General features: G+C 45.8%; 1 protein-coding gene across 2 annotated transcripts in view; it reads left to right on the top strand.

The window, feature by feature from the left end:
- STK17A (serine/threonine kinase 17a) overlaps positions 1-14,708 on the top strand; it is a 42,015-nt gene extending 27,307 nt beyond the window's left edge. For both annotated transcript variants that reach the window (XM_064169538.1, XM_064169537.1), the window contains 4 exons: positions 7,655-7,781; positions 8,704-8,752; positions 9,825-10,004; positions 10,602-14,708. In XM_064169538.1, coding sequence (XP_064025608.1) covers positions 7,655-7,781; positions 8,704-8,752; positions 9,825-10,004; positions 10,602-10,935 — 690 coding nt within the window. In that variant the 3' untranslated portion in view covers positions 10,936-14,708. The remainder of the gene's footprint in view (positions 1-7,654; positions 7,782-8,703; positions 8,753-9,824; positions 10,005-10,601) is intronic.
- The last annotated feature ends 1,143 nt before the right edge of the window (positions 14,709-15,851 follow it).

The following is a 15,851-nucleotide window of genomic DNA, read 5'->3' as shown; positions in this document are numbered from 1 at the left end:
CAGATGAAGAGTATGGAAACCACAGGAGTAAGGTGCATGCTTTGTGAAGGCTCACTGACACATGTGCCTTGCAAGACTTTATAACACGGGCCCATTTTTCAAGGGACTCAGGAATTAAGTTGGGTGCTGGTTGTGGCTGCATGTTCATTAACCCACAGGCTTTAAACCATCTTCTGTGGTGCACTGTGGCTCATGCTGCTTTACCTGGTGGCTTACAGCACCATGGAATTTCCTGGCTGCTTGGGTTTGTGAGCTGGCATTTGGAAGATTTGTGCAAAGTGAGCTGCTGTTCAGCAAGTTGTTTGCCAATAGCAAAGTGTGCAGATTCTTGCTAAAATATCCAGCTTGTGCTATTATAGTTTCACCTTTGGGTCTCTGTTCCAGGTTGAGGCTATAGGGTTTTAACCCTATAGCCTCAACCTGGGACAGTCTCTGAGGTTTTCCCTTTCATTTGTCTGGTACAAGTGCCCTTGGAAGGGTCCATCCAATCTTCCATCATATGTTGCACCTTCAAAAAAGTCAGAGTCTACACCCAGAAGAATTTAAGACAAAGTGGCCATCAGTACCTGCCAGCTTTGTTGTATAAATCTAATCACTCAGTGACAGCCACCTTCCTCTAAGTTCTGCTTGGTCTCTTTATAGCTGCAGGAATTGTCCCATGAGACAATAAACTAGGGGCTGTTGTGATGTGGCTTAGCAAGGTTGCCACCTGATCACTTCTTTCCCAAAGCATGGTTCTCTCCTGAAAGGTGGTTGAAATATGGCTTGTATCTAACAGCAAAATACAATCATGTCATCCAGTTTTGACTTGAAGAAAGAGCAAATGCAATGTTATTTGAGTGCAAATTAAATAGCACTTGACAGTATTGTCTTGATGCTATTTAATTTGCAGGGTGTGCATAGATTGTAGTCAGGAGTCTTTCATCTCCTCTTAATGGTGCATGAAAGCTGCCGAGTAAGGGAAGCCTCCTTTCTCTGTGTTTTCATTTGCTGCTGGACTTGAATTGCTGTTTGGTAAAAGCCTGAAGTAGCTGGGAATGGAGGAGTGGGGGTTGAGGAAGGACTAGCTGCTTCTTGTCTGGGGAAAGAGCCTTGCAAAGCCCCGAGGCCTGGGAGAAGACAGCTCCAAGCCACAGTCTCCTGTAGTGTATATATTATGGCTTTCTGGTTATCCAGCAGACAACTTTTTACTTCCTCCTTCTACAGTGTTTTGAAGATGATGTGCTCAATGAGGACAACTAGGAAAGCTGCCATTTGAAATTGGTTTGGGTGTCATTTTGCATCAGTAGTCAAAAAGCAAACTCATGCAGTTGCCAAAAAGAAGTGGCCTGATACAAGAAGGTCACAGATTTAGTTTTCTTCACTGAGTTTCCAGGTGGCTGTAGATGGGATGTTTATTGCATAGCAGTGTAGCATTAGCAAAAGTGTAGTGTTCCTTGTCTAGAGGAACATCAAAGCAAGTAAGAAAAGAGTTTAAAATAGCAATTTTTTTTAAGGCAAAAGAACAGTTCAGTCTGGATTTAAAACCTTTAGAGCCATTAGAGCAATTGTTTGTTAATAGGCAGGTAGTGAGTATCCAGGCCCTGTAGACTCTGCTTTGATCAATCCTGCCTTATCTTCTCATGATAGAATCATAGAATCAACCAGGTTGGAAGAGACCTCCAAGATCATCCAGTCCAACCTAGCACCCAGCCCTATCCAATCAACCAGACCATGGCACTAAGTGCCTCAGCCAGGCTTTTCTTGAAGACTCCCAGGGACGGTGCCTCCACCACCTCCCTGGGCAGCCCATTTCAATGCCAATCACTCTCTCTGTGAGGAACTTCTTCCTAATATCCAGCCTATACCTACCCTGGCACAACTTGAGACTGTGTCCCCTTGTTCTATTGCTGGTTACCTGGGAGAAGAGGCCACCCCCCACCTGGCTACAATGCCCCTTCAGGTAGTTGTAGACAGTAATAAGATCACCCCTGAGCCTCCTCTTCTCCAGGCTAAACAGGCCCAGCTCCCTCAACCTCTCCTCATAGGATTTGTGCTCCAGGCCCCTCCCCAGCTTCGTTGCCCTTCTCTGGACACGTTCCAGCACCTCAACATCTCTCTTGAATTGAGGGGCCCAGAACTGGACACAGGACTCAAGGTGTGGCCTGACCAGTGCTGAGTACAGGGGAAGAATAACCTCCCTTGTCCTGCTGGCCACACTGTTCCTGATACAGGCCAGGATGCCATTGGCTCTCTTGGCCACCTGGGCACACTGCTGCCTCATCTTCAGCTTACTATCTATCAGTATCCCCAGGTCCCTTTCCTCCTGGCTGCTCTCCAGCCACTCTGTTCCTAGCCTGTAGTGCTGCTTGGGGTTGTTGTGGCCAAAGTGCAGAACCCTGCACTTGGCCTTGTTACATCTCATCCCATTGGCCTCTGCCCACCCATCCAGCCTGTCAAGGTCCCTCTGCAGGGCTCTCCTACCTTCCAACAGATCAACACCTGCTCCTAGCTTGGTGTCATCTGCAAACTTACTGATGCTGGACTCAATGCCCTCATCCAGATCATCAATAAAGATATTGAACAGGACTGGGCCCAGTACTGATCTGACTATTTATGTATTTAAAGTATTACCCAATCAGATACTTAACTTCATTAACATTGCAGGTCAAGGTGAGGCATTGGATAGTTGAAAGACATGACCTTTGTGATGTGTCCTTAGTTACTTTCAAGAGGAATAGGACTAAAGATACAAGAAGTATTAAGGCCAGAGGCTGCTGGCAACTTCTGGAACAATGGCAGATTTGCAACCTATGGATTTTGCCATTCTGTAGTCTGCTTACATGATTCTGAATCCTGCTGACAAGGCTGAGTTTAAAGGTATCCTCTTCTGCTAAGTACACTTATTACAGACAATTTGCATGACTCAGGTCTCCAAATGAGATCAAATCTTGGTCTGCATTGCCTTACTTTGGCCTTTGCCTTGATGTCCACAGTGTCAAGAAAGCCATGTTCTTCACGTGGCAGTAATTTAGTCCAAGTTAAGTGAAAAACAAAGCCTGGGCTTCTAGTTATTTAGAGTAAGCCTGAAAAAATACAGCCTTTAGCCTTATTTGAGGGAGCTGAGATTGTTCAGTCTGGAATAGAGGAGGCAGAGACCTTCTTGTGCTCTACAACTCCCTGAAAGGAGGTTGTAGTGAGTTGGGGGTTGATCTCTTCTCCCCAGTAACAGGTAACAGGGCAAGAGGAAATGACCTCAGGTTGCTCCAGGGGAAGTTTAGGTTAGATATTAGGAAAGATGTATTCACTGACAAAGTGGTGAGGCATTGGAACAGGCTGCTCAGGGAGGTGGTGGAACTGCCATCAGTGTAAGCATTCAAAACATGTGTAGATGTGGTGCTCAGGGACCTGACTTAATGGTAGACTTGTCAGTGTTAGGTTAGCAGTTTGACTTCATGATTCTACAGCCTTTCCCAAAGGCCTTGTCTCTGGTTGTGCTCTGACACTGGACCAGACTCATGTGGCCACATCAGGTGGCTTTTGTGCACATGCCAATCTTGTAGCACATCCATTCAGACTGCCTGCCTGTTTATGCCAGGGATCTTTCCTTTTGAAGTTCTTGTTCAATGCACAAGGTAATGGGGTCTAAACTGGAACTTTAAGCATTCCTGCAATAGAGGGGGAGGTCTCTAAATGCTGCCATCTGATAGTTGCAATCAGCCATTTAGTTACTGCTTGATGCTGAGAATGCAAGTTTTTAGGATCACAGTATCACCAAGGTTGGAAGAGACCTCACAGATCATCAAGTCCAACCCTTTACCACAGAGCTCAAGGCTACACCATGGCACCAAGTGCCACGTCCAGTCCTGCCTTGAACAGCTCCAGGGACGGCGACTCCACCACCTCCCCGGGCAGCCCATTCCAGTGTCCAATGACTCTCTCAGGGAAGAACTTTCTCCTCACCTCCAGCCTAAATTTCCCCTGGTGCAGCCTGAGGCTGTGTCTTCTTGTTCTGGTGCTGGCCACCTGAGAGAAGAGAGCAACCTCCTCCTGGCTACAACCTCCCCTCAGGTAGTTGTAGACAGCAATGAGGTCTCCCCTGAGCCTCCTATTCTCCAGGCTAACCAATCCCAGCTCCCTCAGCCTCTCCTCGTAGGGCTGTGCTCAAGGCCTCTCCCCAGCCTCGTCGCCCTTCTCTGGACATGCTCAAGCATCTCAATGTCCCTCCTAAACTGGGGGGCCCAGAACTGAACACAGCACTCAAGGTGTGGTCTAACCAGTGCAGAGTACAGGGGCAGAATGACCTCCCTGCTCCTGCTGACCACACCATTCCTGATGCAGGCCAGGATGCCACTGGCTCTCTTGGCCACCTGGGCACACTGCTGGCTCATGATTACTAGCAGAGCCTCTGGCCTGCATGTCTCTTGCATTTGTGGGCTAATCAGCATTAGACAAACCTGGATGCATTCTAGCAGAGGAAAAACTAAAGAGGAACAGCATTACAGATGTGGGAAAATGATCTTCCTTTCCTTAGAGTAGTTGTGTTGAGCTGAAACTCTTAAGTTCAAAGCTGTGGCTTCTTGCAGGTATTTAGACTGTCACTTCACAAGTGAATTGAGGTGACCCCCATGAGGATTCCTGAAGGGAATTAAAACAACTGCTATGCCATGCACTGCTTTAGGGGCACAGCTCAATTCATGGTGTAGATAGGAGGTTTTCTGCACAGCTGTGTTTTCAGATTGCTTTTGAAAAAAAGAAAAGCTTCCAACAACTACATCACCTACTAAAATATTGTAATACAGGGGTTCACAAAACATTTCCATTGTAAAGTTTTCCTCATTTAAATATAGAGAGCAAATGCTGTTCTCATGCTTTTTTTTTTCCAAGTAGCTAAATTTCCCACTGGGAAGAACATCTAAGAGGCTAATGAGGGAGGCACAGTCAGCTTTTTTGGATGTTTGCTTTTCTAATACAAATACAGAATAACAAATGGGAACTATAAAGCCTATGGTAATGTACAGCTCTAAAAGCCTTTGTACAGCCACCAGATCTCAGCTGGTAAGCAAAACAAAAAACACCACCCAAAAAAAAAGCTGCTCTTAATACACAGATTTACAAACAGTAAGTACATTGGGATAACATAGAATCATAGAATCAGTCAGGGTTGGAAGGGACCAGCACAAGGATCATCTAGTTCCAACCCCCCTGCCATGCCCAGGGACACCCTACCCTAGAGCAGGCTGCACACAGCCTCAGCGATCCTGGCCTTAAACACCTCCAGTCATGGGGCCTCAACCACCTCCCTGGGCAACCCATTCCAGCCTCTCACCACTCTCATGCTCAACAACTTCCTCCTCATGTCCAGTCTGAATCTCCCCACCTCCAGCTTTGTTCCATTCCCCCCAGTCCTGTCACCCCCTGAGAGCCTGAAAAGTCCCTCCACAGCTTTTTTGTAGGCCCCTTCAGATACTGAAAGGCCACAAGAAGGTCACCTCAGAGCCTCCTCTTCTCCAGACTCAACAGCCCCAACTCTCTCAATCTGTCCTCATAGCAAAGGTGCTGCAGCCCTCTGAGCATCCTCCTGGCCCTTCTCTGGACACATTCCAGCATGTCCACAGCCTTCTTGTAATGGGGGCTCCAGAACTGGCTGCAGTACTCCAGGTGGAGTCTCACCAGAGCAGAGTAGAGGGAGAGGATCACTTCCCTTGACCTGCTGGCCACAATTCTCTTGATGCAGCCCAGGCAGTTTGAAATGCCATGGTTTAATTTAGCAGGCATGAAAGAATTTGACTACATAGCAAGGAGAACTGGCCTGTGGTTTTCAGAATGTTCTTGCAGAGTTTTGTTTCCATGTTCAAAAGAAGACTGTTCATGTAAGAGCATCCCTTCATGGTGCCATGGTCTAGCCTTGAGCTCTGTGGTAAAGGGTTGGACTTGATGATCTGTGAGGTCTTTTCCAACCCTGATGATACTGTGATACTGTGATGATTGGCATGGGAATGAGGAGAGAACAGCTCAGGGGTCAGGGAAAAAAGTATAAATACTGGTGTTAATCCAGTTGGGCTCTCAGTCATAGAATCACAGTGTGGTTTGGGTGGCAAAGAACCTCCAAAGGTCACCCAGTCCAACTCCCTTGCAGTGAGCAGAGACATCATCCATTAGATCAGGTTGCCTAGAGCCCTGTCGAGCCTGGACTTGAATATCTCCAAGGACAGAGCCTCAACCATCCTGGATGCAAGATGCTCCAGGTTCCAAATAAATAAAGGCTGGTACACTTTTATGGGACCTATGCTCAGCAGAGACATGAGCACAGTGTCAACTATCAGTGGTACTATTCAGAGAAGTTAGTGATGGAACCCAATGTGACACAGGCCTGGGGCTGCCAGGAGGATCATGCTTTGTCTGTTTGTTTTTTTTTGACAAGGGTATCCTTCAGCTGCAAACAACCAAAAATCTGAGACCTGTTTTTCTAAAGTTAATTTTCAGATTATTTTTTAACTGAGCTACCATTTAAAGTACAGTGAGGAACTTCTTAATGACCACAGCGTTGCTTTGAAGGATGACAGCCAAGATCTAGTGACGTCAGAGCAAACGAGTTTATCCAAAGGTGATGCTCTTAAAAACCTGTTCTTCAGGCTGCTGGATTTTTTTAAACTGTCTTCAGTCAGTGCTCTGTAATACAATGGTTTGTACTTTGAACAAGATTGAGGTTGGTTGCAACAGGCTTTCTTTAAACAGGTGTAGTCAAGACAGTTTTGTGTGTTCAGGCTTTTTAACGTGGTTGGGTGTTTTTGGACACCCTTCAAGAGGAGTTAGTTAGAATCATAGAATCAACCAGGTTGGAAGAGACCTCCAAGCTCATCCAGTCCAACCTAGCACCCAGCCCTATCCAATCAACCAGACCATGGCACTAAGTGCCTCATCCAGGCTTTTCTTGAAGACCCCCAGGCACAGTGCCTCCACCACCTCCCTGGGCAGCCCATTCCAATGCCAATCACTCTCTCTGTGAAGAACTTCTTCCTAACATCCAGCCTATACCTACCCTGGCACAACTTGAGACTGTGTCCCCTTGTTCTATTGCTGGTTACCTGGGAGAAGAGGCCACCCCCACCTGGCTACAGCCTCCCTTCAGGTAGTTGTAGACAGTAATAAGATCACCCCTGAGCCTCCTCTTCTGCAGGCTAAACAGGCCCAGCTCCCTCAACCTCTCCTCATAGGATTTGTGCCCCAGGCCCCTCACCAGCTTTGTTGCCCTTCTCTGGACATGTTCCAGCACCTCAACATCTTTCTTGAATTGAGGGGCCCAGAACTGGACACAGTACTCAAGGTGTGCACCATCTGTTGGGAGGAAGGCAGTTAAAAAGGTGGTGTAGAGGACTAAAGGTACAAATGGGAGGTATTTGTGTGCTGTTGTTAAATGATGGTTATTGGCATGTGTTCCAGATGTGTTCTAAGCTAATCAAGGTAGGTGTTTAATTCTCAGATATAAGCAGAAAACCCTGCCCTTCCTTTTAGCCTACATGTCTCTTCAAGTTCCCCTTGGGGGAAAAGAAAGAAATGATCCAGGGTATCATTCCTGTTCTGCATCTAAAATAATCATCACAGGATTATGTAATATGGTACCATAGACATCAGATTTGGGTGATCCTGAAAGTCTCTTCCTTTTGTTTTTCAGCCTCAAAATATTCTGCTAACCAGTAAGTCTCCTCTGGGAGACATTAAGATAGTAGATTTTGGCCTTTCCAGAATAATGAAGAGCAGTGAGGAACTAAGAGAAATTATGGGAACTCCAGAATATGTAGGTAAGTTGGTACTATAGGAGTGAAGTCTAGCCCATGCTTCTGGGAAGAGAAACTGCCTCAATGTGCTGAGTGCCAGGCTGGCTGTTGACTCACTGTGTCCAAAGATCATTTGATTACTTGGACTTGGCACTGCTGTGCATCGTTGAACTGTGAGTGATCATTGCATGCTCATCTTGAAGAATCACAGAATCAACCAGGTTGGAAGGTGACTGTTACCAGCAGTGACAAGAAGCACTGAATCATAGAATCATAACATGGACTGTGTTGGAAGGGACCTCCAAAGGTCATCTAATCCAACCCCTTCTGCAGTAAGCAGGAGCATCCTCAACTAGATTGCTCGGATTAGAAGCTCCCAAGTTAAATATTCAGTCTCTGAAGATCACCTTTTACCTTGTGGAGCTTGGTGTTTATTTTTAAAAGCAACAAACAAATAATTCCAGGCCTTGAAAACATCTTGAAGTTGTATGGTAGAGATTTCTGGGTATGGGCTTTAGTGCTGCAGTATGGAATGGGTTTTTTTTCCTAAGAAATCTGTATACAGATTCCTTACTTGGGAAGGATTCTGGCCTGGCTTTTGCAGATGACAATAAAAGGTAAAAAATAATATTTTCTTTACTATTCAGTCATAGAATCAACCAGGTTGGAAGAGAGCTCCAAGATCATCCAGTCCAACCTAGCACCCAGCCCTAGCCAGTCAACCAGACCATGGCACTAAGTGCCTCATCCTGTCTTTTCTTGAACACTATCATTCATTGGGTTTAAGTAATCAACTAACTTGAAGAGAAGTGTCTCTTGCTTTCAAAAGGCTGTCATGCTTCACATGGTTTCTCTTTTACCACATGCCTATATAACTACAGTATAACATCTGCAAGTGACAAAAGTGGATCTTGATTGTTGTGTTGGTTTTTTTTTTCCTGAATAGCTCCTGAAATTCTGAGTTATGACCCAATCAGTACAGCAACTGACATGTGGTAAGTTGAGCAAATCAGTGGTCATCATCACTTAGTGCACTGAGAAGCTGGGGGGTTAATCATAGAATCAACCAGGTTGGAAGAGACCTCCAAGCTCATCCAGTCCAACCTAGCACCCAGCCCTAGCCAGTCAACCAGACCATGGCACTAAGTGCCTCATCCAGGCTTTTCTTGAACACCTCTAGGCACAGCGACTCCACCACCTCCCTGGGCAGCCCATTCCAATGCCAATCACTCTCTCTGCCAACAACTTCCTCCTAACATCCAGCCTGTACTTTCCCTGGCACAACTTGAGACTGTGTCCCCTTGTTCTATTGCTGGTTGCCTGGGAGAAGACACCAACCTCCACCTGGCTACAATGTCCCTTCAGGTAGTTGTAGGCAGCAATGAGCTCTGCCCTGAGCCTCCTCTTCTGCAGGCTGCACACCCCCAGCTCCCTCAGCCTCTCCTCACAGGGCTGTGCTCCAGGCCCCTCACCAGCTTTGTTGCCCTTCTCTGAACATGTTCCAGCACCTCAACATCTCTCTTGAATTGAGGAGCCCAGAACTGCACACAGTACTCAAGGTGTGGCCTGACCAGTGCTGAGCACAGGGGCACAATAACCTCCCTTGTCCTGCTGGCCACACTGCTCCTGATACAGGCCAGGATGCCATTGGCTCTCTTGGCCACCTGGGCACACTGCTGCCTCATCTTCAGCCTACTATCTATCAGTACCCCCAGGTCCCTTTCCTCTTGGCTGCTTTCCAGCCACTTTGTCCCCAGCCTGTAGTGCTGCTTGGGGTTGTTGTGGCCAAAGTGCAGAACCCTGCACTTGGCCTTGTTAAATGTCATCCCGTTGGCTTCTGCCCACCCATCCAGCCTGTCCAGGTCCCACTGCAGGGCCCTCCTACCTTCCAACAGATCAACACCTGCTCCTAGCTTGGTGTCATCTGCAAACTTAGTGATGCTGGACTCAATCCCCTCATCCAGGTCATCAATAAAGATATTGAACAGGACTGGGCCCAGCACTGATCCTTAGGGAATAATGAAGGAAACAAACCCTTAAAATTGCCTTTCTTTTCTTCTGCTGTAGGAGCATTGGAGTCCTGGCCTATGTTATGCTAACAGGGATATCACCTTTCTTAGGGGATGATAAACAAGAAACATTCTTAAACATATCTCAGATGAACATAAGTTACTCTGGAGAAGACTTTGACCTCATATCGGAGTCTGCTGTGGATTTCATCAAAACTCTGCTGGTTAAGAAACCTGAGTAAGTCAAGCACCCAGTGGTGTGTGCTGGCTCCCCTTGGAATGCAGTGAGTGCTGGCATTTTCATCTGTAAAGTACAGGAGAACTTCCACACAATCACAGGGGTTGGAAGGGACCTTGATCGACCATCTAGGCCACCCCCCCTGCCAGAGCAGGATCACCTAGAGTAGGTCACACAGGAGTGTGTCCAGGTGGGTTTTGAATGTCTCCAGAGAAGGAGACTCCACAAGCTCTCTGGGCAGCCTGTTCCACTGTTCCATTGTTCCTGTTTCATTGCGCTGTTACTTTTTGTGTATATGAGAAAATAGTTCCTCCATTTCCCTCCAAACTTACGGATTCTGATGGTCTGCAAGTGTTAGTAATTTCCTTTCTCTCAACTTTGAAAGTTGATTGCCAACACAGAAGCTTAAACTGATATTTAAGGACCTATGAACTCCTTTATTTCCAGCGTTAGCATTCCATCTCCTTGTGCCGCTGGTCTAGCAGTCTGTCTTTAATATAATCATACCCTTGGAATAAGCTGTTTGGCTTCCTTCTGCCAGCTACTGGATGTCAAATTCATGTAGATACTTATTTTAAGTCTTTCCTTCCTCTCCAGGGACCGGGCAACTGCTGAAGAATGTCTTCAACACCCATGGTTAGAACAAAGCGATCATCCCGCTTGCAGGGCCTGGAGTAAGAGTCCGGAAGGGGAGACCAGTGATACTGCTCAGAAAGATGCAGGTTCTGCCTCTGAAAAATCAGTAGATGCTGAGAAGACTGAAGAGGAAGAATCAATAGTGACAGAAGAACTAATTGTAGTGGCTTCATACACCCTGGGACAATGTAGGCAGTCAGAAAAAGAGAAAGTAACGGAGCAGAAAGCCATTTCCAAGCGATTCAAATTTGAGGAGCCATTACTGCAAGAAATACCAGGAGAATTCATATACTGAACTGTGGGGAGCTTCATAGCTGTAACTGGAAGGCAGTGTTTTCTACTAAACAAACAAAAAAAAATCCTAGCCAAGCAAATTTCTGATATGCAATAAATGTTCTAGAGAAAAGAAGATGTCGAGAAATGGCATCCAAGGAGAAAGTGCCAAGGTTTTAATTTCGTGGAGCAGATAAGCAAGATTTCAAGCAGGAATTTAGCAAAGATTAAAAGCTTCTTTTTGTTTGTCGTTTTTCTTTCTGGATTATTTTGTTGTTATTGATGTTGCTTGATGGCAAAGGTGGGTTTTTTTTGTCGTTGTTGTTGTTTGTTTTCAGTGTTCTGGAGAAGTTGACATTGGAAGTGTTTCAGCGACAGATGTCAAGTGGGTAATTTTAGGGTACGTTGTGGCATTTAATGCAAATATACAGTGCTGGTGTTTTTCTTCAACACCTTTTAGCACTCCTGACTTCAGTGGAACTAATCTACTGATCTAAAAGTTGTACTAGAGGAGAATTTGATCAGCTGGTTGGGCAGAGTTTTCAGAGCTATACTGTGGATGTGTTTCCTTGTCAAAGACTCGGGCTCCTGCAGTCTACAGCCAAACAGTAAGCTGTGCTTCTCTAGCAAGAGCTGCACACATCCCAAGGGTAAAGAAAAATCTGTATTAGGGAGTGATTACAGGAGTGCTGCTGCTTCGTGTGGGGGCACAGTGCAGCCCTGCTGGGGGAGCACAGCACTGCCCTTCTCCAGAGGGTGATGAGTTTGCCTAAGCGAGTCACCCCTGAGAGCCAGCAGAGATTGCTGACACCTTCCCCACGTTGGGTGAGATGTGCAAATAGAATCCAGCTCAGTGTGACTGTGCAGCGCTGATGAGTGGAAAAAAAGAATGACACAGGGGCTGATGTAGCTCTACTGAAGTTATTGAAGTTCTCTCTACTGACTTCATGTTTAATCAGTTTGTCCAACTAAAGATAAATCAGCCCTTCATTCCACCTCCCCCAGGTCCCACTGGGCTTTTACTGGGAGCACGAAGTCATTTCTGCTGCCTTTTTGCTCCTCTAACAACTGCTTTAAAGAAGAAAGAAGCAACCCTAGGCTAAATTGCATAACCCTGTTCAATACAGCTATGAGATGAGGAAGAAGATACTGCTTCCTCTGAAATGATGAAGCACAGCTTGCACCTCGTGCTTTCTAATCACTCTTCCTTAGACACTTGGAAAACCAGCACATGTATGATGGGGCAGGGTGGGGCTCTGTGGGTGGGTCGTAGCTCTGAATGGACACAGTCCATCAGAGGACAAAGCTGGGACTAACTGGGCATAAAAATTGACTGGTTTTTACAATGTACAGGTCTGAGGATCTCAGACTGAGCCCTGGTTTTCTAAGAACTCTTTCATATTGATGCTGTTCCAAAGTTTATGTAATTGAAGTTTAGTACTATTATATTGCCTACTGTTAACTATTCAACTATTTATTTGGTTTCCTTGTGCTGTTCCTCTATAATAAACCCTGACAACCTTTTCTTGCCATAAAGCAATGAGTAGAAACTCCTTAAGCTAGTTTTTCTGGTTTTCCATGTTGCTGCTGCAGGCTTTCTAATTTCAACTGTACCAAGGATGTTCTTACTCTTGTTAGTGACCAGGAGTTCAATGCTCTGTGCTAATATTACACAAGGAAAATGGCCTGTCAGTAACACAAGCAGTGCTGGGGTGATCTCATTAGCATTGCTGTAAGGGTGGGAGAGGAAGCACCAGAAGAGAACTGAACAAAAAGCAGTGTGACACTGAGTGGAGCAATGAGCATTTCAATAAGGATTCATTGCCAGGGGTCTGGTTGCCTTCAATTGAAGCCACAGCAGACAAACTTAACCTAAATTAAGCCGTTCTGTTGAGCTTCTTCCTTCTTAGATACTCACATAGGTAGGGCAGCTTCTTGCTCATTAAAGACCTTCATATGAGGAGATATCACCAGTACTCCTAACTGAGTTTGGACATGGTTTATATTGTAATGCAGACATGCCATGCAAGATTTCCTTGGATAGCTCTGGCTGGCCACCAGGAGAAGTCAAACAAAAACCTTTGAGCCAGCAGGGTAGCTGTGTGATCTGCTTCAGACAATTTTTAGGCATGACAGTACTATTGAAGAGGCATCTTTCTTTTCCTGCTCACTCATTTGCCCAAGACAATTCCTTGGCTGAGGGGACATGACTTTACAAAACTTTGTGCAAGATGACAATTTCTGCCACCTTCTGTCACTGCTGTTTTGAGGTCTCTTTTGACTTCCACACTTCCTTGCTTTTACAAGCTTGAGCAAAGCACTGAGCTCGAAGCTCACATCCCACCCTTACAGAACAAGGCTGCCATATCTACACACCTAAATGTGTAATACCTCATGGGTCCACACAGCAAATCATTTGAGGGGCACAGATCTAACTGAATTCCTATTTATAACCACAGATCAGGTCTCAAATGGAGACTGCTACTAATGAGAGCGAGCAGATGCTGAGCAGCATGCATCTGCTCCTATAGTTACTGGCTTTAATGTATGACAGTGAAGCTAAACTGTATAAATGAACTTACTTAACTACAAAGCCAGCTTCTGCAATGGCTGCTTTGAGGTGTCCAGTGGGCTGTGTTTCTGCTTTTAACTTTTTGTGCCTTAAGGTGGTTCTGTACAGTGTTTTTCTAACGTTGTTAAGAAGTTGTATAAAGTTGTGAAAGTTTAATAGTATAAATTATAAACAAGGCAGAAGAGACTGGCCCTAGGATGGGAAAAATCTTCTCTAGTGCTTTGCTGCAGGACTCTCAGCCAGTCCCTCAGATGGAAGCTGTTTCTGTTCCACTCTGAGGGAGGCTGGAGCTGTGAATGAGGCATTCTTACCCTGTGTTGCAGAAAGGGGCTGGGGAGGGTCTGAGAGGCTCGGTTACTAGTGAGGCAGAGCTGGGAGCAAATTGCTTGCCTTGTGAAGCAGAGCTGGCTTCCTGCAGCTGGGGGAGTGCAGGGACACATGCAGTTACCTGAAAAAAGCTGCTCCTGCCTTCAAGTGTTTGTGGGGTAGGGGTGGTTACAGAGACCAAGTCAGATCCTCAGACCTTGTGGTCAGTGCTGCCTGTCCCCACGCTGCAGGCTGGGCTTCTGCTGGGAGGATGACTGCTGTTTGCTCAGTGCAGGAAGCTGAATAGAATAGAAGTGCAGATGTTCTTGGAGCTTGCTACAGGGCTGGTATTGCTGTGGTTCTGATGCAAGACGTGAACTCTGCCTAGGCAGGGCAGGTCCAGGTCTTTGTCTCTCGTTACAGTTGTTGGAATAAACAGCAACCATCTGGTTGAAATCAAAGCCTTATCTCCTTTTGCTATGTTCATCTCTAAGCAAGAGGCTGTAAAGTTCAGCCATTGAACTAAAAGTTCTAGAAAATAATCCCTTTGCATGTTTTGGTCCAAAGCTAAATTTGACTTTGGGTTTGTTCCATTTCCTACACTTTTTACCTGAAGGGCTCTAAATACAAAAGGGTGGATTCCAGCTTGCAATCTCCTGGGTGAAGCTGGAGAGCTCTTAGGTAGGAAATGCAAATGCAAATGAACTGCCTGTTCTTCACCGCTGATGCTGGCAGGGGCCAGGAAGGAAGGTCAGCCTTGCATGGGATCATGGTTTAAGAGCTTTCTCAGATGTTCCAGGTTGCTATGCCTGGAAGACAGTTCAACATTTTATAGAACTAGTGCCAGTTTGTTGTACTTCTGACAAGGTGTTTGCTGTTACAGGAGTTTGCCAATAAAACACGTTTTGTTTTCTGAACTGTTGCTGAGTCTTTTGTCCTTCAGGCATTGGCAACTACTTTAAAGCAGATTTTTTTTGTTTAAAGAAAAAGAAACCCTCAGCTGCTGCCTTCAAGGTAACATTACTGATTTGAAACCAAGTTCCCAAAGTGGCACTGGTTTGTCTGATGCAGGAAAGCTGTGTGAGGATTGGGATCAATGCTAGAGTTAGAGCTAAAGCACAGCACTGCACTGCAAACTACTGCACCTGAAACACTTCTGTGGTTGGAGTCTGCACACTCTCACACTGGACTCGGAGTAGTGGCTAAAACTACATTGTCAAAGCCAGGTGGTAACATGTTAGATGGGGTCTCTTGTTGTGATGTCCTTGCTTTTCTCTAAGGCCTTCTGTAAGGTGCTTTTTCTCAACACCCCCATAGAGGATTACTGCCTTTCTGCCTTTCTGCATCACACAATTTGTGCAGCAAGTACAAAATGCACCAATAATCTTTTCCACTCCAAAGCTGTGTTCTTGCACTGCCCTTCATGACACAGCCTTTCCAGGTGTTGCACTAAGGTGTCATTTGGGCTGATAAATAGAACTACAGAATCATAGCCTCATTTTGGTTGGAAGAGACCTTTAGGATCATCAAGTCCAACCGTTCTCTAACTCTTCCAAGTCTGGTGCTAAACCATGTCCTTCAGCACCCCAACTAAAACAGTCACATCCACATAAATCCTCCTGGGTTGATTGGTTGTGGTATATTTTTTTCCTTGGTGTATACTAAAGCTAGAAACATACTGACATCAAACTTAGGACTGTGACTTTAGATGTCTGGCAGGTGGACAATGACCTGCCTGAAGATGTGGGGTGGGGAGAATGGGATGTGTGCACCACTCACTGCCATTTCAAGTAAGGTGTCTGTGTATCCAGGACAGGATGGAGCAGATGCAGATCAGCATGATTCCAGATTTAACAAATCAGGCTGAAATCATAGCATCATTAATGTTGAAAAAGGCCTTTAAGAGCACTGAGTCCAACCATAACCCAGCTACCATGACCACTAATTACATCATTAAGCATCACAATCTGTATGCTTCTAAAACACCTCCAGAGATGGTGACTCCATCACCTCCCTGGGCAGCCTGTTCCAATGTCTGACCCTTTCATAGGAAAGATATT

Source organism: Pogoniulus pusillus, chromosome 32, assembly GCF_015220805.1.
Source record: "Pogoniulus pusillus isolate bPogPus1 chromosome 32, bPogPus1.pri, whole genome shotgun sequence".
NCBI classification, from domain to species: Eukaryota; Metazoa; Chordata; class Aves; order Piciformes; family Lybiidae; genus Pogoniulus; species Pogoniulus pusillus.
The sequence above is the reverse complement of the archived record's forward strand: the minus strand, read 5'-3'. Positions and strand labels throughout refer to the sequence as shown.